The sequence below is a fragment of the Limanda limanda genome, chromosome 6, assembly GCF_963576545.1.
Source record: "Limanda limanda chromosome 6, fLimLim1.1, whole genome shotgun sequence".
Lineage (NCBI taxonomy): Eukaryota > Metazoa > Chordata > Actinopteri > Pleuronectiformes > Pleuronectidae > Limanda > Limanda limanda.
The window spans coordinates 7,347,823-7,371,877 of record NC_083641.1 but is presented as its reverse complement, the minus strand read 5'-3'; the positions used below and the strand labels follow the sequence as shown (position 1 = coordinate 7,371,877).

At 40.9% G+C, this 24,055-nt stretch overlaps 1 protein-coding gene across 1 annotated transcript in view; it reads right to left on the bottom strand.

The window, feature by feature from the left end:
* kirrel3b (kirre like nephrin family adhesion molecule 3b) overlaps positions 1 to 24,055 on the bottom strand; it is a 64,612-nt gene that overhangs the window by 5,651 nt on the left and 34,906 nt on the right. The window contains exons 6-12 of the mRNA XM_061073456.1: positions 23,730 to 23,835; positions 15,422 to 15,570; positions 15,118 to 15,245; positions 14,546 to 14,672; positions 5,803 to 5,903; positions 2,359 to 2,557; positions 495 to 602 (exon numbers count right to left, since the gene is read on the bottom strand). Of these exons, the coding sequence (XP_060929439.1) occupies positions 495 to 602; positions 2,359 to 2,557; positions 5,803 to 5,903; positions 14,546 to 14,672; positions 15,118 to 15,245; positions 15,422 to 15,570; positions 23,730 to 23,835 (918 nt within the window). The remainder of the gene's footprint in view (positions 1 to 494; positions 603 to 2,358; positions 2,558 to 5,802; positions 5,904 to 14,545; positions 14,673 to 15,117; positions 15,246 to 15,421; positions 15,571 to 23,729; positions 23,836 to 24,055) is intronic.

The window sequence follows — 24,055 nt, the reverse complement described above, 5'->3', positions numbered from 1 at the left end:
TAGACATGCTGAGGGGACCAATAGCACAGTTTGATTCTTGGCAAGAGACAGTGGACTGTCTCGAACCAGAGTCACTTGGAACATAGGTGGGTGAGTGAACATGGTGCAGGTTGTAAATAGCCTCAAAAGCGAATGCAGCCAGACTGAGATTGCATGAAATGAAACCTTATCACAATCTCTACTCCACGAAAAGATGTCCATCTCAACAAGGCCTTTTATCTTGTGTTAAGTTTGACATTATGTTCCAGCAATTTATCTTGCGACAGGAATTTCTCACAGCAGCTGTCAGTGTCTATATTTTTATATTCGCCCCATGTCTTTCTTTAAAGCTGATGCACACAGCCAAGGTTATTGTAAGCAGATCTTTTCCAATATGTGTTTAGTAAAAACAATATCTACAGCCGAGTGGATGGACATGTTTTGGTGCGCTTGGGGACCATACAGTACTTTGGCATGCATGCTTGAGTGGGTGTGAAGGGGCAGAGGATACGTACTTCTTTGGGAGCGGGTGCAACAGAACGCTCCGATGGTGCCCATGAGGACAATGAGGGCGGCGAATGCTCCCAGGGCAATGCCGATGATCACCGCCACCGGGAGGGATTCTGTAGGGAACAACAAAGAGACACGTTCTCCTGTAAGAACATACCACACACATCTCAAATACACATTAGGTTTAATATAGGGTGACACGACAAGAGCCCAACGCAGAGGCCACCTGTCTCTTTCTCACTGCCACATGCACCTCGTCTGTCCCTCTTTTCTGTCTCTCCCAACAGAAAGGGAAGTGAAGGAAGACATGCGATTCTTTATCCCTGTAAGTTCATTTCACATTAACCCTCAGGCACAAGCTCATGTAATAAAAACATAAACAGGCACAGTGCCACAAGAAAAAAAAAATCTTCTGTACGCTGCGTCCAAACGACTGGAATAACTGGAAATTCAATTTTAACGAAAACTAATTACCAAACCTTTTGTTGCCAGCGCCGGATAAACATTTTCCCACTAATATTGTCTCATTATGCTACTGTCTAATAACTTTTAATTTACACTCATTTGGGCAAACAGCAGCGATTCACTGAGGGCTTTTATTTCCATCGAGTGGAGTGCAAGAGTGTGTGCATCCGTTTAAGCGTAATCATGTTTGTGTGTTTCTGCAACGGATGTTACGGTGTGTGTGTCTGCGACCTGGACGAGATTAAACCTGCAGGCGCACACATCTATAAGCTGCTGCAACATTAAAAGTCCTCATTAAAGTCTGGTTTAATGAGGACCTGGGTTACCAGCCCCCATTTATGACCTTCTCGCATTTTTTAACAAATGCAAAACAACCAAGTACTCTTCCTACGCCATTAAAGCCTATTTAATGTCTCCATTGATCAATGTCACTTTCACATAAGCAGCTTATAATTTATCATTTGCGATAAGTGGATAGAAAAACAGCCTTTCCCGATGGTGGGAGGGAAAAGGTCAACACAAACAAAGTCTTCATTTTTGAAGCAAATACACGTGTTACATTTCTCTTGAATGTGAAGGAATCAGAAGGCAAACTTCAGAGTTCAGACAGCAGTGTGTCTGTGGTCAGCAGTTCACTTTACCAGGAGCCGCATTTCATCCCGAAAACTAATTTATAAGCAATTTATCGTGCGACCTTATCACATTTAACTGTACATCAAACGCTTCAGAATGTAGGCCATGCACTGCAGCTAAGTGTGAACATGCAGCAAGTCCCAATTGGTAAAATGCATGTTTTGAACTTACATATAAATCAAAGTGAAAAAAAAGATGTGTTTTTTTCAGTCAATATCAATTGTATTATCACTATTAATGTCACATTATTACTTATTTAAAGTTTGAAGACTGATTATTGCTCCAGAGTAAAGGTTGTGGTTTTAAACTCTTCTTTATGAGCAGAGAATGACAAACACTCAGCAACATATTCTACAAATCTGAGGTCGATAAATTCTGAATTATATTACAGAGCTTGCACAATGCAAAAGCGATATATCAATATTAGTGGAGCTTTTGATACATTGCAATTGATAAAAAAATATGATTGCTCTAATTATTGATATCATTTTATTTCTCAGCCTTAATTGAACATTTGTTGTTCATTCATGTTGAAGCTTCTTGATAAAATTCATGAATTACTAATTAGTAATCAAACCCTAGCACCCCTAATTAAACACAAAAAAGTGCATTCACCCACGAACACACAGACACAAGCGGACAATATATTACAGATACAGGTGAGCAAACACCAGAGCTCTGTGGCCGTCGACCGTCTGTCACTGTCTGAAAAACCACTGTCACGTGATCTGAAGAAGAGGAAGGTGGAACCTGTCGAACCTTGGCTCCCACCTTGTTCCTTAAGGCGTATGATCTCGGTGTCAGAGCCAAAGCTGTTCCACGCCGTGCAGTTGTAGATGGTCTGGAAGTCCGCTTGGACAATGTTGCTCATGGTCAGCGTGGAGATCACTCCTTCTTCTGTGGTGACCGATTCCACTGTGTAGCGGCCGGATGTCCCAGACTCCAACACGGTTTCCTTCCATGACCAAGCCTGAGAAATGACAGACACAATGGTATTTACCGTGTGATATAATTGACCACTAGAGATGCTGTGGAGAAACTATGCGATAAGTGGGTCCCTGACTTGTCTTTGTTTTTTCTCATGATCTACCTATAAATGTCCAATGACAACACATGCAAATGCATAAAGAGGGAGCAACTGAATGTCTCTGCAAAGATTCAGCTTTCAATTCATTTCATAACAGCCATTGCAAGTTTTTAGCCATCCAATCAGTTTGGCTGTACAGGCGGGGGCGGCTGTGGCTCAGACGACCGGCGGTTCGATCCCTGTCTCCTCCGCTCCACTTGCAGAAAGTGTCCTGAAGCCCAAATTGCCCCTAACAGCTGTGCCGGCAGTGTGTGAGTGATGAGTGATGGAGAAAGTGCTGCTCCTTTGCTGCACTGTATGAATGTTTGTGTGAAAGGGTAAATGGCCAAGCTGCACTGTAAAGTGCTTTAGGTGGTCATAAACACAGAGCATTTAGCATTCACCATTGACGGCGTATAGAATGCACAAATTATATATATTTCATATTTTAATTTTATATTTATATCTGTACTCTTGCATGGAGCTATTGTTACAAACTCAATTTCCCCCTGGGATTAATAAGGTATTTCTGATTCTGATTAACATTTTCTCAGTACTTATCAGGAAATATGTGTGAATAATTATGGCTTCTAAAAAACAAGATCGACCTTGTGATGTTTCCTCTGGGTCGAATTTGTTCAAATGAGTTTATGATTAATCCATTGAAAATCTAATAATTTCTCATCATTCATTTTTGCTGTTAGCATGTTAGCATTAAGTTCAAAGCAATGCTCTGATTAGGTAGAGGTACAGTTCTGCAACCATGGCTGTAGATTCTTACTGCTGCTATGGGTTGAAAACACATTCAATAAGCATAATAGTGAATAGCTGAACAATGAAAGATCCTTTGGTTCAGCTCTTCTGTGACAGTTCTCCCACGTCAAAGGCTAGTGAGCTATCTGAATATACTCAGGGACCTTGAAGAATAGAAACGAACTTTGACCCTGACAACAACCACCACTTGTTATGGCAGTGACTCAACAAGGGATTTCTCACATTCAAGTGTTAAAGGTGACCAAACCATCACCCCCCCCCCCCCCCCCCCCCCCCCCCCCCATGCTCCACACAAGTGTTGATCAGTGGATATGTTGTTTTATTCTGCTCTGAGGTTGAATGAGTTCCCGGAATCAATACAAAATACATTAGCTCATTGTGTAGGGTGAAGAGCTGAGTGATTCTGTTGAGGACGTCAAAACACTTTTGAACTAAACTGTGGTTAAAAATGTTTTCACATATTTTTCTTTATTTGTCGTTTGACAAGCTGCCAGCTGACTGAGATAACTGCAGTATCTGGACACAGAGCTAATTTCTAATTGGGAATTGTGAACTGCACAGACTCCAAGCAGGTCTCTCTTCACCACAGTGTTTGAATCACAATTTTTTTTGTATTTTAGCTGTTGAGAGACACCAAGCAACCATTTATTAAACAGTAAACTGTATGAGTTCCCTGTTTGAGGATTCAAGATTCAAGATACTGATATTACTCTAAGTACACCAATTGATTAGAACAAGATCAAACATAAAAACTAATGATTACATTTTATAAAGCAAGGACAAACCTTTACATACACAACACAGATAATGTTTTCTCTTTCTGTACAATGCGTTGAAAGTCACATTTCAAAATATTCAGATCCTTAGACCTTTTGCACTTCCAGTATCTCTCAGAAATAATAAAGGTAATTATACAATTAGATGTTATTGCATTGGTTATTTGCCAAGCTGTGTTTATAGTCAAATCAATTCTAGTCCTACTTCCTTTCACTGGATCTCGATGGAACTAAAACAACTCTAGAGCTATAGACCAATTCACTGCAGATACTGTACGGTTTGTTCCTGGAGCAAATTAATGTAAGGCAAATTGTTTACGCAAACTCGGTGTGACATGCAACATTTTTATGTTCACATAAACTCCAAATTAATTAACACTTGGTGTCTCTTTGATAGACAGGGGCGAAGACCAGAATACCTTGAATACATTTATTTTGACATAATAATGTAACAAAACACGAACAGGCTTGAAAATCCATTCAGTGTGAGGGAGTGATGGATCCGATGGGATAAGGTTGTGTTGACGCTGGAAATGATGTGGTGAGAGAACCGCAGGATATAACAATAGATATTTGCATACGACGGGTTTTATTTATGCAGCGTTATGATAATTTCACACGTGCCATGTAGTGGCTGCTTGTGTGATGCATCTTAGTGCATTCACTTTGCGTGAAGAATAACACGATTTATTTTCCCTGATTTTTAAGTGAAAAAATTCATTATACTGGAGACAGATGGAGAAAGATGAAATGGTGCAAGCAAATAAACAACACATTTAACTTCAAGCTGGATGCAAAGGAGAATAGGTAAAGAAGTGGAAATGCAGTGTTACTGCCTTACAAATTTAGCCTTGATTCAAGAGTTTTCATGTTATTTTAAACGATAGTCTCCCGTGGAGAAATGTTGTGATCTAAAAAAAATAATTGATACAAAATAATTGACCTGACGTAATCACATTTTGTGATGAATGGTTTCACAAGTTTTTCTTAAATAAACAAAATCCATGATAGACACTTCAGACCCAGCAGCCCAGGCTCCACAGGACACCTCTCATATAAACCTGATATTAATTATGTTGCTAGTTAATTCTGGACATCAATATAATAAAAACACCCATTAGATGACAAAGTGTTGCAATTAAGAACGTGCATCTGCAAACACGCTCACCTGTACACAAACATATTAGCAATAAGCGCAAAGTGAGCTCAGAGAGTAGGCTGTTTATATGAGGTCCATAAATCTTAATGGGATCAGTGCTAACAGAGCATGAGTGCGGATTAAGAGACAAACTGAGGATTCATGCTGTAGTTTCAAACCCACGTTTCCATATGAACACTACAAAGTTCCTCAGCCTTTTATGTGCTCGTACCGCCTGTTTGTAGTTAACAGATCAAGAGAGTTAAGTCAGATATTGTCTTTCAGGGACAGCAGTGGATAATAAAACAGTCAATATACTGTGTTTTTAATGCTCAGGTGCCATAAAGACATAAAATACCTATTTACGATGTGGTTCCAAGTGTGTCTTTGCATTTGAATCAGGGTCAAAATTTAAAAAAGATAAGATCAGAAAAAAATGTAAGAGATCCAGATGTACTTACAATGCGGTCTGGAGGAGGTGTGCTTCGGATGAAACATTTGATTTGTCCCTTCTCTCCGTGTAGCGCTTGCTGGGTCTGTGTGCTGGAGATAGTAGGTGGACCTGGAAAAGGAAGAGAAAAATCATGAAAACCAAAGTTTGAAGATGAGTCACAGAAATTGAGAAGATGAACAAATAAATAAATGTTTATATGACAACTCTGCTCAATCCACATCTTGTGGCACATAATGATGTCATCGCTCCCACGTTCCAGGCAGTAACACCTGAGGTGTTCAGTAATTTGGAACTCCGGGGGGAAAATTGTATTGTGTAGCAGCACGAACATGCCTCATCCAGTGGTTACAATCTGGCCAAGGACACGCCAGGACTGAATGAAGGTTGATTTATGGCTGTTTGATTCCTCCCACTGAGATAAATGTCGCTGGAGAGCGCTACAGCAGTTCTTTGGAGTGTAATCAGGACTGCACAGATGAAAAGAGAAAAATGCCATTGTGGGGCGATAACACCTCTGTTGTGGTGTTTCACCTCAATCAATCGGCTGGCGGCAGTTGCGACCCCTGAACCGATAGGTCAGGAAATAACTAAACATCAAGCTCCACATTCTATATATACCCACACCTAAGGAGAGAAACAGATATAGGGCTGATTCTGTAACACTCTTACACGGTTTATGTCTAAAAGACGTTCTGTGGGCCTAACTCAGGTTTGTCCGATAACACGTTTGATTAAATGGAATGTCTTCATTAGAATTACAGACGGTGGGATCAGGTCTCGTTCATTAGCAGCAGTTGCAGGTGTTCGGACGTGGAGCCAGCATGTGTTAAACCTTGGTCAGGCTACAAGATCTCATGTGACAAGGGCAGCTCGGCCTAAACGACTGGTCGGCCTCCCATCTGGTCCGGAGGCTGTTCACACCAGGTGACAGCGCTAATATGAAGACAAGATGTCACACATGACCCAATTCTGTCTTTTAAGTAAATTTCCCCTTTGGTCCTGAAGAGCTCACTCTAAGTGAAATTACAGGAAAAGCAAAGCACAGAGGTTTACGCTATTTCTATATTTTCATAGACACAGTATACAAAAATAAACGCTGGAGGGGGAATTTGCAAATGATCCAAGCACATTTTTGTATTATTCTTATGTCTTAATTTCCATTTAATTCCCTCTACCAAGGAGAGGGAATGTCTTCACCATATTTTTTTTGAAAGCAAGATTATGCAAGAACGACCCATCTTGGTGGAAGAAAAAAAACAACATAAATGTTGTTGTGAATCAGATCAGGAGCGGATCCAGGATTCGTTCTCTCACTTTTTTTAACATTGCGAGATTGAATTTATGGGGACTATTGAGTCCTGGCTGAGAAATTAACTCGACTTAATGACATTCTACTTTGTACAGGATTTTACCAAAAGCAGCATAATTTCAATCAAATTAGACTCCACACAAACAGCATTTTTTTCTGTTCATTTCCTATTCTGTTTTATGAATACAAATTTTATGATTATTCGTCCTACACTGCTTGCATGTAACTAACTTTTGCAATAAGATTTCTCCCTGCTCTAGATTTCTACCATCGCCCTGAGATTTCTGATTTGGACCTCTTCGCAAAACACACGTCCAGCTAGACCCACTCCAACATGATCAATAATATATGATAAAGTCCTGCAGGGTTTGAATCAGCAGCCTTGAGCTATTTTTAAGTTGCATGATCGCCACATTCTGAACAATTGTTAATCTTTAAACAAATGTATCTTGAACCTTTTAGATGTATCATGGATATTATGAAAAAAAAACACTAGTTCAGCTGTCTTCGGTTGGTTGATTGAAATTCTCATTTGTTGGACAATCACCAGTGTTACATTCATAAGAACAAAGTGCTACACCGACAGCCTCCCAGGATCAATCCACTATCATTGGCAAGGAAGGATGGAAATTTCAAACTAGCCCAACCCAATGGAGACTGCCATTTCCTGGTGTGTCAACATTTTGTTGAATGTATGACAATAGAAGGTGAGTGTAACATTGCAAATAGAAGCTTGTAGCTCAACAACCAACGACAACCAAACAATGGAATAATCCTCTAAATTTTTATTTGAGGCTTTTAGAGCAAACGAATCAGCATGTGTCAACAGGTTTGGTCTAATGATAATTTAATTAGCTACAAATACTTGCTTTTTATCTTAATTAATGATACATTTCAGCTAACAGGGCAGCCAGGTAGAGTGCACCAAATGCACTTATTGAGTGCACCAATCAGTTGGTTGAAAGTAGATACGATAAAATAGTTTCTTTGGTTGAGGACAACACTTCACACTCCCCTCTAACCTCCTGTAATTTCCTCAAATTGAAACACAAAATAACAAAGGCAAAGGATCCATCTTATGCTTTATTTTAAGGCCTTTAAAAATGTGTTGAAATCAAATATTAACCACGTCTCTTGTGATGTTGAGGGTTAAGAATGTGGATTTGAGGGGGTGGCAAGTGTGGCAGCTTCTTGATTAGTGAGACAACTCGCTGCCAACTTCCTTCAAACTCCCGCTCTCTGCCATCTCTCTGACGATACATAATTGCAGTTTATTACCTGTCTCTTATTAAAATGAATTAGCATTTTAATGAGGCTTTGCCAGATGGCGCCTTGGTATGCTACTGGAGAAAGCTGGAAAGCTGCTGCACGCTGCAGAGTGAATGCAGCAGACAATTTGAGAAAAAATGAATTGAAAGCTGTTTTCCTGCTTTCGCTGGTTTGCCAACATGGAATTACAGTATCAGTACAGCAGGTACAGTGGGGACCAAAAAGTCTGACAGTGCCCTCTGACTTTAGACCCTTTAATTGCTTCATTTGTGTGGTGTGCTTGTATTAACTTGTGATTAGGAGATGAAAATGTAAATATGTGGTTTATATGAGCTTTGACTGTCAACGTACATCACGATGACTTGCATGACGGCTGAGAAAAGCCTGGGAAGTGGCTTGGGAAGATCTAGTTTATGGATTAGGGCTGCAAATGAGGAACATAATTAAATAGCTTTATCTCACTGGCTCAGCCTGGGTTGTAAGTATATGTGCCTATGTGTGTGTGTGTATGTAAATATGTGTGGGTCAGGGAGGTGGGTGGTTCTACAACATCAATGTTAGCAGCAGGGGAGGTAATCAAAATGTTGGGTGCAATGTTTTGCTCATTCATTTGAGGAGGTGTAAACTCTGGAGTGGACATTGCAGTCTGATTACACAAAGTCAGTGTGGGAGTCCAAAGGCCAGGGCTTACATTACCTCTGTAAACGGATGCATCCGCTTTGAACTAGAGCTCCACATTTCCTCACCACCTCGACACAGCTACTTTTTATTTATACCTTTTCTTTGTGTGATAAAAGAGAGCACAAACAGCCACAGGGCAGCTGGAGCGGAAGAGAAATGTCTTGTATTGTCACTGGTGACCACATTTTCCTCTGGGACAAATTCATGGTGCAGAGACCCGGCCTACGTGCTTAAGCTGCCGGTTGGAGTCAGTTCTTACTGTGGATACGTTGTCATTTTGTTAAATAAAATATAACAACTTCGAGATTTTAAATATATGTAGATGTAAATACTGCATAATTGTTGAACCCCATTTAGATGGGATGCAACATGTGCTTGTTTGTAAATCATGGATGGTGATGGAGGATGGTGAATTGTGGTTGTGGATCATGGTGGCGGCTGATGGTGGATAAGCTGTACAACTAGAGTGCTTAGCCTCTCATATATACTACCATTATATGCAATACCACTGTCATTACAATTGTCATTACTGCTCCCTTCATCTCGGTTGCATCAATACTTTATGGTCATTGATTCTTTCTTTTTTACGGCCTTTCTTATCAATGTTCTAAATATTGTGTGTTGTGTTAAAAAGATGGTTATTAAGTTTAGGCAAAAGTCAAAGATTTACGTTGAAAGCCAAAGTTAGCTAAAGCCAAAGCTCTCAAATGTCTGTCAGAAAATGCTGTTTATGGCATCTTTATTCTTAATGGGATAAAACATCTAAAATGGAAAACCCTACTTAAACAAACAAACACTGAACGCATAATTTACATAAGGGCATTGATTCCATTGACATTTTTAATTGCATTACAGTGGTAATGAGTCCAGTAATCTCTAACTATTTGGTTAATACAACAGTTTTTTGTAAATTTTTGTAAATTAGTAGTCTATTTACTTTCTTTGTTTTGCTGCAAGACTGGGGTAGAACCATTACGGCTCTTGTTTGCCTAATCTCCCTGCTTTTTCATTTCAGTAACTATATCACATTAACAATGATAGTGTCTAGGCAGGTGAGGAGCTGTTATCACGACTCATTTTATCTCTTATCCCTATCTGGCAAACGGAGACAGCCATTAGGTTTAACTTCTGTAGAAACACACACTTTTACTACCTCGAATACTTCACCTCATTTGGCTGCTTGGACTCAATCCAGACTGTATTTTCTCAACCTCATTTCCTTTCCTTGCATGGAGTGATCCACACAGTGTTCACTTTGTACTGTAAAGTACTTTTACAGTATTAACACAGTAGAGATTAACAGGCCAGAAACACACTTTTAAAGCGTCATTCAAATTTTCAACATGTCAAGACACATTGAGAACAGTATTATCAGCTCTGGCTATTTACTAGACTTCCTTTCCTTTTCAGTGCTTGTGCCAATGAAGATTTTTCAACCCGTCTGGTCAAATATTTTAAAAGGAACCTTAGAGCAGTTTGACTAAAAGCTGTTGCACTCCAGCAAAGAAACATAAACCTCAACGTGTGAATGAACCATTCTGCAGATCTACTTTAAAAAAAATAAACAGTACAGTGCCTGTTCTAAAAGATGCTTGTTTGTTTGGCCTGTGGTGATGCTAGTTGTAGATATTAGTCAAGACCTGCTGCTGGATCCAGTCCACACCGCCCTGAAGCTACACCAGCGCTACTGCAGAGCCGTTCATCTGTTTATTTAAAGTTTGGTGAAGCTCGACTCAGTGTGTTGAACCTGCAACTAGACAATCAATTTCCTTTGCTGTTGTCGTGAACATCAACAATGTCACTTCACTTGATGAGTCCTTGCTTATTTAAAGTTTTCTAAGAATTGAATGTAGCAAATGTCCAAATCGTACCAAATTCAACATGTGCCCTTTTAAATACACATCAAGCGTGAAGCCGATAAGATGACGGTTCTTGTGATATAAAAGCCACATATAGACAGAGAGAGATTTACTGAATTAGCAGATATGGTGAGAGAATATATAAAAGATATTTTTAACACATAATAAATGAGAGTTCAAGTGACAGGTACCCATGCTGTGAAATAGTGAAATTGAAGCCCTAAAATCCACATTATAATTTACAATGCTTAGATTTAACTGGTGAGATAAAATATGCTTCATCTTGAATGCAGTTTTCCACCCTCATTAATTTGTGCTTTTCTTCCTTATACAACGTCAATGCCAGTTTAAAGAAGGCTGGAATGCTAATTAGCTATGTACATAAAGGCTGCCTAGAAGGAGGAGCATCACAAAAGAAATAAGATCTATAACCAGGCAGTGCTCCGTGGGATATCAGGCAGATTCTCAATACCCCCCGTTTCTTATTGTGGAAATGGTCTTTTCCCTCCTCGGCTGCTCAAGTACTGAAATGTTTGTAATTATACATATTGCTTTGGCCAAGGACACACTCACATACCTACAAACATATACAGTATGGCTACTCTGATGGATATATTAATTAATATGTAGTGCATGGATATAAGGTCCTTGAGCATATACAAGCCGAATCCTTTCAAGCATGTCAGATAACTTCTCTCAATTCCAACTTCTGCAGGACTGTGGGGAAAAAAAAAACATGCATATATTTTGTATGCTATGTATGTAATCACATGCATGGACGTGCACAGAAGCCCACTTCTTACAGTACATGAAGCCACTTGACGGATTGTGACGCACACGAAAAAACGCAGGGATGCTTTGCATTCTGAAAATGTTTGACTGGAGTAGGCAATATGTATCCATTAGTGACTTAAACACAAACTGCCTCCCCTGCTAGCTGTTTGATTATAATTAAATTACATTCTTCCCCAGGGAAAGCAGGAATCCTCGCGTCTATGCGGCATGCCACAGTGGGAGTCAGTGACACACAACGGCAGGGAGGAGGGAGACGGAAGAATGACAAATTATAAACACATGTAATTTAAATGATGGCATTAAGGAATCGGGGGGGGATAACTGCAGGGAAAACAAACAGCAGCGAAACGTTCAAATGTGCAGCAGACACTGGCGCATCATGAGCGCTCTGAATATGCACAGTGTCGCCTGGCATGTTCCTGTAACATGGGTCGTCCTCCCGAGAAGCTCACTCATCCGTCATGCTAGTTAATCAGTGTCAGAATCAATGGCGTCCTGCTGACTCTCACTGACGGGCCTACAGGCTGGTTAAAGAGCGCTCGCACACATTATTCTGTTGTTTAGACCAGGGGTTTTCAACTGGTTTTGTCCCAGGGACCACCATTCTGACTAGAAAGTAAACCGTGTGTGCGTGTGTGTGTGTGTGCATGTGGATAGAAGGAAGTTTTAACATTTGGTTTTCCATGTTGGTTTTATTTAAAAACCTCAAACAAATCTAGAAAAATCTGTGTAAAAAACAACAAAAACGTTTGATTTTCAGTGCTTAAGAATTGAAAACAAAATTAAAATGCAGTTTGTAGTTGTACTGCATCGCAGAACCATGTGTACATCAATATATAACGTTCATGACTTAAATGTACAGACATGTAGCTTACATGTTGAGAGTACGTTAAAGAAACGGTGATCAATAACAATCAACATAAACTGGGGCTACAACTGAAGAGGGAAGATGACAAAGTAATGCAGAATATGTCACAAATGATAATATAATCATACAATATCACACAAACAATTGAGGCCTACTTGAGTTTAACCTCATGATCACCAGCACCTTTATATTTTTTTAGACATATTTTTCTTATTTGAGATATTTTTCACGATATTCAAGAGTAATCTGGAAATATGTTGAAATATCAAAGCGAATTCCGCGGACTCCCTGCAATGCCGTCGCGGACCACCAGGAGGCCGAGGACCCCCAGTTGAAAACCCCTGGTTTAGACGGTGGCCCCCCCTGTCATTGCCTCCCACTCCCAACTCCACCACCTCAACCGCGGTGTTTGCACTTCACACAAGCCTGGCAATCTGATTCGCCTCAAAGACAGAGCACGAAATGACTCAGGACTCCTCGTGTGGTTTGGAAAAGAAAAAAAGAAAAAGAAAAAGGATGAATTTCAATTATTCAGAAGGCTAAAAAGGAAGGAGGTTTCTGAATGTCAAATACCAATCCAGGCAGGGAAGTGCAAGATGGGGAAAAAGAAGGAGAGGAACAAACAAATAAAAACACTACAAGTCATGCAGAACCTGCTTGACTGAAGTCCGCAGGGACTAAATAAACATGCCATTTCTGCTTTGTTGTACGTCTGCCAGAGTTGTGTGGTGTTGTAATCTTTATTAAAACCATCCATCTTCATTCTCTTGTGAAATCTTTCCTGAACACAACACAATCTCCATAGTTACATGAGCAGCGAGGGGATGCATCAAAATAAACTGGTACGCTGGATATAATGTATTCTCTTTGCACATTAAGGCTGCACAGTGGATGCCAGTATGGCTTGCCATCCAGAGAATGGGGGACAATAGAATTAGTCATGATTACGCTTCCTTACTCTTCTGCCTCGATTCTGAACTGAGATGGAGGGAGTTGATTGCGGTTCAATGAAAGCCGCGGTTCTGATCTTGCGCTGGAGGGGATGCTGGTATCCCATTCTCTGTGATATTCAAAGCAAATGTCTGGATTTTGAAAAGAAAATCTTTACACACAGGTTTTTCTCGCTACTTGGTGTATCATCATCCCCAAATCAGCATCAGAGTAGCTTACAGGCAGAGCCCTTTGTTGGCTTTCAAAACATACAATGATACACAATATGCTTTTTATCTCGGCATCTTATATTCCTCTATACTTTTTTTTTCACCCTGCTTTGGCCCACGCTTCTCTCAGATGGACACGGGGGGGGAAACAAGAGACATGTAAATCCCACGGCTAATAACCTCTGCCACACCAAAGCATCGCTCCCTGAATATCAAGCACTGATAATGAAGTCATTTGTTTGAGAGTTGCCAGGTCTCCCACCAAGGCTGGTATTCATTAGTCACACAGTGCCTCAGAAAACGGCAGCTTCCCTGTTACTCATGCAGAATATAATTAGCATTGAAGCACATTTCACCTATTTAAGAATTGTGTGACCGTATCTAGAGAAGGCGATGGCTATATTTATTGCATTTACCAGTTAACGGCTTCACAGTGATGACTATTGATGAAACAGCTTTTACCCTTAGCTCATACCTTTTCATGAGCACACTAGGGGACACACAGTTGTGCTCTGTGTTTGTGTTTCGCAGGATGGATTGTGTGTGTGTACCTGCCTGGTAAAATCAACCATATCTCCAAGAAACTGCTACATGATTGAAATAAGGCAGCGCATTCTCTTGGAAGTTTCAGAGGGGAAAAGACTTTTGTAAACCACAGACGAAGCAGAACACTGACTCCTGTGACAAATTGCTTTCTTCTTCCCGCCACTGACCCCACAGACCTGGGGATTCAAACTTACATGTGTACGCATTTGACAACTTTGTGGGGTGTGTGCCCGTGTGGAAGTCATATCAATAAAACAGCTTACCATTGACAGTGAGTGAGACCTCCTTCTCCCCGACTCCGACATGTGGGACCACAGCGCGGCAAACATATTTCCCGGCATCTTCTTGTCTCACGGATTTCAGTGTCAGGAGGTTATCGTTGCTAAGAACCTGTAGCAAGAACAACAACTGTCAAAGACCATCAAATGCAGTGAGGGAAAAACACACCTTTGCATGAGATAGCAACAAGGAAGGGCTATGGGGAAAAAAATGAAGGCTGCACATGGACCATTTAATACCTTAAAGGGCACCTCTGCTCAATTATTAAAATCCAATTTAGGGCCTGAGCTCAGCAGAGTAAGGAGGTTGGCTTTGGCCTTTTATGTTGGCAGAAGCAAAGGTGGAATGAGTATGAATTTGCGGATCAAATCAACAGATCTCACGAGACAAGGCTGCCAAGAGGCTGGGACTGGCTTCAAAACCTTCAATGGACATTTCAAAAGAAACATGACGATGACATACAATAACTACTCAGAGTTCCTTGTTCAAAAGAGGTTCCATCAGAGAGAAGCAGCTTTTGATCTATTGTGCACCACAGTTAAATCAGTGTACTCACCACACCAGCTCCCCTCTTCATCCACACTATGGTGAGGGAGGGATTGCCCGTCCATGCACAGTTGAACACGGCATCAGATCCCAGGTCCACTTGCAGAGACTGAGGCTCTGCAGCCATGCGAGGGCCAACTGTTGAAACGAACATTTATGAATCATCTGTCATGAATCTTCAGCTAGGGTGGCGCTAGCTTTTGGAGTTCAGTGTGAAAATATTGAAAAAACGGCGCAGAGAAATCCCAAATCATGCATTCGCACGTTGCTGGCATTAGTGAAAAGCAAGCAGAGTTGCTTAAGGAGCTACTCACAGTGAACATCAACGTTACGGCTGATATTGGTGCTGCCGAGAGGGTTGGTAACCTCGCAGGAGACTGGTTCCGTGAAGAAGGAATGGTCTACAATGACCTCGTACGTGTCTCCAGAGACCTCCTTGATTACACTTCCTCCTTTGGCCCACCTGGTGTGCGGATTAAGAGGCAGGGAGGGGGGGGGGGAGACAGGAAGAGATGGTAGGAAACGAAGGAGAAAGGGGAAAAGGCATTAAGACAGGTTTTCACACCTCCTTATGTCAATAGCTCTCTTTTGTGTGAATAAATCATCATTCTAGGGCAGGTTTTCTCTGTGCTGGCTTCAGCATATTTTTGTGGCAGCCTTCCATGCTGTGAAAAGCTCCCCGGCGATTCGGAGCAGACAGCACGTTCCTCATTACGCCAGGCAAAGAGCGCAGCACAGGGTGCCAGCGAAGGAAAACAAATCACGGAATGACAAATGGGTAGCGCCGGCACCTTTGAAGACGTTGGTTGACACGTACTGTATTATACACAACAGCTGATGTTAATAAACTGACACGGGATCACATAAAGAACATCTGTTTGTGTGGGTGAATGATGGCTCCGGTGACAGGGATACAGACACTCCCCGAGTGTTTTCGGCTGTACTTTTTATGATGTCACGGGCAGCGGCGTCTCGCTCGGCGTGATGTGGATGGCTCGGTGCTGTTTCAACAGACAAGGCCCATTTATAAAAGGGAAGCGCAGGCAGCTGTGGATGTCTCAGATCTCTTTGGAAAATTTTAGACAGTGCTGTGGGATCTACAATGCATCACGCATCTAAACGGTGCCCGTCCCCGACAATGGAGTTGTTGCTGCATGCTGATGCGGCAAATGACAACAATGACAACGGCGCCGGTGCCCGTCTCAGTTTTAAATTCCCTGCCAGTACCGAGAGCAGTTTTACGGAATAGGGAACTCATTTGTTTTCCTTGACTAAGCTGGCCCTATGCTTGACTGAAATGCTATCATTTAAATGAGAACAGATTACCCCATTCAGTCAGTAAGTGAAGTGAAGCAGAATTCTAATTGGGCTTCATGGGACTTTTTGGAGCTTCCCCACCCCCCACACACCCCCCCAGCAGTAGATCCTCTCAGAGTTGCGGTCTTGTGTGGCACGGACACAGCTGAGAGCTCCACAACACATGTTTTTCCAAAAGTCTTTCAATTAGGGCCAGATTGTTTGCTTCGGACAGATTCTCCAGTAGCAGAACAAGCTCCAAACATAAGCACTGGAGAGAGTGGTTGCTACATATGGAAAGATTAAAAAATGTAAAAACCATTATGTTAATGATGATGACTGTTAATGTTCATGGCCGGGTGTAAAAATGAATATCAATATGAATGTCTAAGCTGCTGTTTATTTGACAATAGCGATAAAGATGAGGAGGATATTAATTATGCTGGTGACACTTGTAGTCATCATGATGAAGACAATAATGTTGATGATTACAATGAGGACAACAATGATAATGATGATGAGGTTGAGGATTAGAATGATGATGAGAATGATACAGATACGAGTTTTGAGTTTCAAAGTTCATTCTTGTTATTGGATGCCAAATTGGAAAAAACTAAGGCCGCTGCAGGACAAGTAAAGCCTCCTTATGCCGTGATGTAGAAGATCTTTATGTTCTTTACCATCACGAGAATAACATTAATAATACTGGTGATACTTATGACAACTCCACACAGGGTCGGCCCTGGCAATGTTGGCGCCCTAGGCGGGATTTCAGATCGGCACCCCCCAACATGCACACGCAAATTGTCATGCATCCCCAAGAACTTTTGGACTGTATACAGATGCACACACAGGCAGAAAAAATGTTAAGCTATAAAAAATAATAAAAATATATAATAAAAATTCTGAAATCAGCTGTTTTGACAGCATATCATGTCATGTCGACAAAAATAAACATTAATTATGTCCACAATCGGGGGGATTCTAACTCTATATTGTTCTTTCTTCTCCTCCTCTACTTTGCTGCGCTTTCTGAATCGTGCACCTTATAATTTAATCCTTTTTTGACTCATCTTCGACTCTTACCACAGTCTAACACGCCCCCCCCCCCCCCCACACACACACACAAGAGAGTATGTGCTTGTGTGGTTCTGTCTGTTCAGACACAACTGACAAATGTGTGGATTAAGTACATAATTGAAGATGGGGAAATTTCATCATATGGCGGCAAAAATCAGGGAAATGAAACTCCAGGAGAACATCGGAGAAATCGAAAGTATGGGATGTATATTTAATCATGTATGTAATATATCACTTATATCGTTTAAAATATTTAAATTTTCAGTGTGTTTTCTGGCCCGATTTGAAAAGAATAGAACAGACCCCGAAATTATATTGCATGTGTTACGTCATGATAAATCAGTCTCTCGCCGCCCTCTCTGCATTTTGTGCCCTAGGCAACCGCCTATTTCGCCTATGCCAGGAGCCGCCCCTGACCCCACATGTATCAAAATGTCCCTTGTTTCCACTCACAATCGTGGTATTCATACTGTAGGAATTGTTTTCGGCGGTAAGCACAGATGTTGGGGCAGCCGGCTGCTCCCGAGTGGAGGATGCCTCAGCCAGGTTTGGGAGCCCCTGACAGTGTTAGAGGGAGCAGAGACAGAATTCCACCGTACACAGGGACCACGAGAGCTCTGCTGGTGAGCTGGGCCTCGTCCAAGACTCATGTCTAAACATAGCTGGCCCAGGGTAACACAAACACCTGCATTCCCTTTGGGGAGGTTAAAAGGGCCGGAGCATAGCTTACTCAATAGCTGACTCACTTTACACTGCCGTATCCTATTCAGTGATTTGATTCAGACAAAGGGTGTGAATCCTGCACACTCGGAGTGCACGTGTGTGTGTGTGTGTGTTTCTGTGTGCGCTCGCATGTGTAAGCTAACAATGTTACACAGATAAACAGGTCGGCTGTTAATGGAAGCAGAGGATCAAGGAAACGTGGTGGGAGGAGGGGGGAGGTTTGTATTTGCAGAATGTGATTAAGGCAATAAAACAGTAACAATTAAATTAGACAAGTATCTGTGCCATCAGCAACAAGACCCACAGTAAATCAGGCCCTACAGTTATTATCAGCATGGTTAAGCACAGCACAGTGTGGTTCCATTCCCCCTAACGTGCACACTGAAAGTGATGACTGGCGAATTCTCATTGGAATATAAAATAAATATGCAGGTTTATGCAGTTTTAACATGCAGTGGCTTGGTATAGAGTTAAATTACAGCGCTTATCAGATCTGTCAAGGTATTAAAACATATGAATACATTTTATTGTTTTACTCTATTTATCTGAAAACAAAAACGATTGTCCGGTAACATGTGGGTATTAACTCTGAAAACGTAGGGATAGCCCCAAAAAGTTGGGAATAACTTAAAACCTTAGGGGTATGCGTGACTTATTTAGCACCTAAAGCATTTGTCATAACTTCCCAGGGATAGGCTGAACTTTTTGGTGATATTGCAGATTTTGGTGCCAACTTTTCAGGCTGGTTTACAACTTGCTTGATTTGTATGTTTGCAGTAATGTGCACATTTATCTACAATTTATTGTTTGTGCTGTGAATTACTGAAGCAATACGTTTCAGGGGTTGGACCCGGTTACTTAGGTACTAACATTATAAAGTAACAGTCCTTTGTTTCATTCATTTTAATCATTGCAGTCAATCATTGCAATTTGGCTGCAGCTAATGTAGGCATCATGAATGTGGTTAGGGAATAGTAGCTGTGCCCGAAAAGAGATGGTGGCTTCAAGCTAAATGTTTCAATTAGCTACATCTAAGAACGCAAAGAGTGAAGCTCTGGCAGTCACAGTGACAGTAAAACACAAAGACACAATTCAGCAGAAGCACATTTCACAGTCTGCTTGCGTGTGTGTAAATGTGTTTCTGGAGAATACAATTTTGAGTATTGGCAGGTGTCTGTCTGTCCATCTGTGGACAGATTTTCTCATTGAAATAGCAGTCAGGAAACTTGTATGTATAACAAGTATGTAGTTGAGCTAAAATAATGGCTACCATGAGTATATGGACTATTGTATTAATATCTACTGAGTGCTCATGCTGTAAAGGCTGCTGCAAGCTTATGTAATAATATAGTGATAACTCAGAGTGCTCATGTATTAATGCAGTAATAATGATCTGCGTGTTCATGTAATATTGTCGAAAGAAAATGAACACTCATGTGATGTAGTAATGATAACGCTCATGCAATAATGAAGTATATAGAGCGCTTTTGTTAAGGAAGCAATGACTACTGAGTACTCATGCAATAAAGTTATATCAACTGAGTATACTGATGTTATTATGTAGTAATAACTACATAAAACTTAAGTAATAATTAAGAAATAACTACATAATACTACATACAATAATGTAATAATGACTACTCTGTGCTCATGTAACAATCTACTACAAACAACTGAGCACTCGTGATAATGTTATACTGAGTACTGTGCGTTTATCAAAAAATGTAGTAAAAACTACGGAGTGCTCATGTAATACTGTAGCAATGACCAATGAGCGCTCTGATGACAATGTATTGAGTACTTAGCTATCCTGTAATATTGTAGCAATAACTACAATGTACTTGTATTAAAAAACTAAAGAATACTCTTGTGATTATGTGGTAATAAGTGAGCGTATTCATGTTGTATCCACAGCGCTGATAAACCAGAACTTGAACATGTAAATGGGCGTCACAGCTGGTTCACAACCAGTTAACTTCATTAAATTAATTTATTATGGGAACATGAACATCTCCTTGTGCCTTTGACTGTAGAAATCCAGAATTTATTTACTTGTAATGTAATTTCAGTTTCACTTCAAACGCTGGGGAGGATTGGGATGTTTGCTGCAGTGGCCATACAAAGGGGGGGGGGGGGGGGGGGGGGCGTTGTGTCTCTGTGCATGGTTGCATGTGCAGACGAGGGACCTGCTTTGCTTTGTTTGTTATTCTTCCTCCTCTCTCTGGCGGGTTCTTGTTTGGATCTGAGAAAACCCTCTGTGTCTTCATCAGAGGGCGGATGAGTGATTGTGATGTGTGCTAGTTAGTCCCCCCCACCCACCATTATAAACAGTAATGAAGATGTTCCGACCCACTCGTCTTTATCCCTCGGAGTGCGTTGAATCCCTGAAAGCTGACTGGAACCCATGCCCACCATTACTCTTATTTCATTCACACTTTCAGCAGTGCTTTTATCTGATCCCCTGACCACCCTTCTCCTCTTTGCTGCCCCCTGGAGACGGCAAAGGTTCATGTATCTGTAGAGCTACGTCTACTCCCCACTTTCATGTTGCATTTATTGAACCAGTGTGGCAATCAAAGGCTTGTAAGAAGTACCGTGGCTTTGTCTACTACCCCGCGAACCACCACCACCACCACCACGGACCACCCCTCCACTATCTTGGACCAGTGTCTGAAGTGCCCCCCCGCCACTGGAGGATGGCAAAGTGGTGCAGTGCACATTGGGAATGGATGGTTCTCTTGGGGTTTGAAAAGAGGCAGAAATCGGTCTAAGAATTGTTCTGTCCTTGTGCTGTATCTGATCTGGGGGAGACAGATTGTATTAGCACTGAATAATGGCCCCACACTGCTTGACCAGCTTCCTGCTCTCCTCTGTGATATTGCTCTCTAGAGGGGGAATTTGTAGGGGGGCCTCTCCCTCATCGAAAACCTCTCAGGCAAGCATTATGGGCTCCAAAGATCCCCAGTCTGCCAAACCCTGAGCTCCACTGGTGCATGAGAGTCCTGACGTACTTGTATAAATTGTAGACACATCTAAATGGTAGATTATGAAACTCAAGAACGGAGAAAGTATATCCTAAAAGTATAACCTTGAAGTTTCTGAAGTTATTCGTCTTATGGATATTATTCAGTCCTATAGTGGGTTGTGTGACTGACAGGAAGCCAGACAGCAGAGAGATGGCGAGAGCAAAGGAAGGAAGACATAAATGATACAGTAGGAAAGTGGTGTTTTAGTCTACCTCAGGTTCAACCTCCAATCTTTTTTTTCATTCTGTAGTTTTCATGCTAAAAGAAAAAGTCATCTCTGCTGCCACTGCGTCTTAGCTCCTGATCCCCCGGGGAGAAGTCTGATTCCAGCATTGATCCAGACTAATAACAATGGAGGTGAAATCCCACCGCAGGCGCAATATATACGTCCTGTCTCTGCTGTGAACCTACACAATCAAATACAAACCTTGTTTTCCACAATATCTCAGCCCTCCCTCCTCCCCCTTTTTTTTTTCAAAAGGGCAAAAATCCATCAAAAAGGCAACATATCTATTTTGCCACCTGTGAGTGTGCTGTGCATCCATTTTATTTCCCAGTACCATTACAAGACTCAGAGACGGCCAATTCCCTTTGCCATTGATTTTATTCAATTTATTCTTTTTGCTCTGGTTTTTTAAAACTCCCACACAGAAAACCATCTCTTGACAAATCACTTTAGTATTACACTTCTGGAGGGCCTTGCGAGATTTTATGAGAATGATTAATATCCAATTTCTTCTTTTATTGCAATTACAGATATAATAAGAAGAAATACTAACAAGTGCAATTGAGAATGTGTCCATCAGTAAGTGTTGTGTAGGCAATGCAGGAGACGACAGCAGCCTTATGGATTTTGGAATCATTCAGTTGTACTCTCTTTTAATCGATGCATTTGTTTAGTTTGCTGCCATTTGTTTATTCTATTTGTATTATCTGTCTTTCTGCTGCAACAAAGTTTTTCACTATATGATTTGGTTTCTGATTGAACAATAAAGAGACTGACCATGTCTATTTTCATAAACAACAATAGTCTTTTGTTAACTTGAATACACAAGTCCCAGAATCCTGTGGAGGTATATTCTCACAGGATTATTCTGCTCATGATTTAGGGCTAATGCTAATGTTTAGTGGTGTTAATAGTGAAGTGTCGGGTTCACGTTTGGATTAAATGCAGAAAACCACTGGTCTTTAAAATTAAGCAGGACATCAAAAATGGATTTGCCAAAAAAAACAAAGCTATGGTTTTACAGACTTGATCTTTCGACATGAAAATAGAGTTGTTGGATAAATGTATTAAACAATTAAATGCTTCACATTAAAAGTCGCATCCATCCATTCACACACACGTCCCAACAGCACTATTAAAAAGGTAGAGTAGCTCTATATAATTGTCACATTCACATGTACATAGGAACATAACATCCATTTATGAAAGAGAGCAAAGGAGCACTGAAATCCCCTCAAACTTTATCTTACTTAAAACAGCTAATGAATAATGATCATGATAACAACTCTTCTGAATGTATGAAGATTTTAAATATATGCAATTTCTCTAATATTGCATTTTAGAAACTGCAATAACACCTCAGCCCCATCACCCCTGTCTGTCTCCCTCCTCTCAGAGACATCTGTCTCAGCACTTCAGAGTACTAATGATGCCTGATAAGCTGGGACCAGATTTTTTAAAGGGTAATTTTATAAAGTATGACGATTGAGTCTATTTTTGGAAAGTATACTTTGCCTCATGCAAGATTTTATTCTTCAGGCATTTTTCAAAACTTCCTCAGAGTCTTGATCATGTGCCAAGCGCTATCACATTCAATTGACCCCATTTATTAACATTAAAGTCATATTAAGATAATGTATTTAAGATAATCAAAGAATTAACTTAATAAACAGAATATAATTTAAGCACAAAATATACTCTAACCCCCCCATCCCCACACACTCTCATACCCACACACACACTTCAGACCCCAGGGGGAAACTTTCTTTTTTACTGTAGACCACAGAACTCAACCCAATCTCAGAAAAAGCTGTAATTTTGACAGCTTCATCAGATGTTGTATTCCCACCTTTCTTGATGGACTTTTAATGTCCAAGGGAGACGATATGCAGCAAAGCATCACATTGCTTTGATGCAGCCCACTGGAACACAAACAAGGTTTCCCCAAACGATTTTTCTGAGGTGTATAGTTTCATTAAAATTTTCAGCATGACAGTGTTGCGTTGTTTTTTCCCCCACTTCCTCTCATAATTTCAAAGTGTGGAAAGATATAGCTGTGTGATGGCATCATAACAAGGTGTCTGGCAATGATTAATGCCATCAGTAATGAAATGTAGAAAGTTGACTTAATGTGAAAAATATGAACTATCAGCAACTTATCAGAGAGGTTAGAACTTTCTTTCTTTTTTCGATATTGCAGGATCTTTCATGTTTTGCCCATTTGTGTGTGTGTGTGTGTGTGTTTGTGAAACACTTGTTATCTGCTCTCACCTGTAGAGTGTGACAGGAGGGTTGGCCTTTGCGGAGCAGTGGAATTTCACAGGGTTGCCCTCCTGAACAGGCTGAGGCTCCACCGAGAGATTGACGAGTGGGAGATCTGAAAAAAAAAGAGAGACACAAAGACAACCAATTACGGAACTGGCAGCCTCCTCAAACATTCTGTAGTGAACTGTAAGTCTGAGACAAACACTATGTTGTTGACATTTTCAGTGACGGGAAAAAGGCTCAGAGAGAAAATAGAAAGTATATCACATTTTGTCAAGGAGACAAAATAGACAAATTATAAGCAACTTGGAAAAACATGCAACCTCAAAACA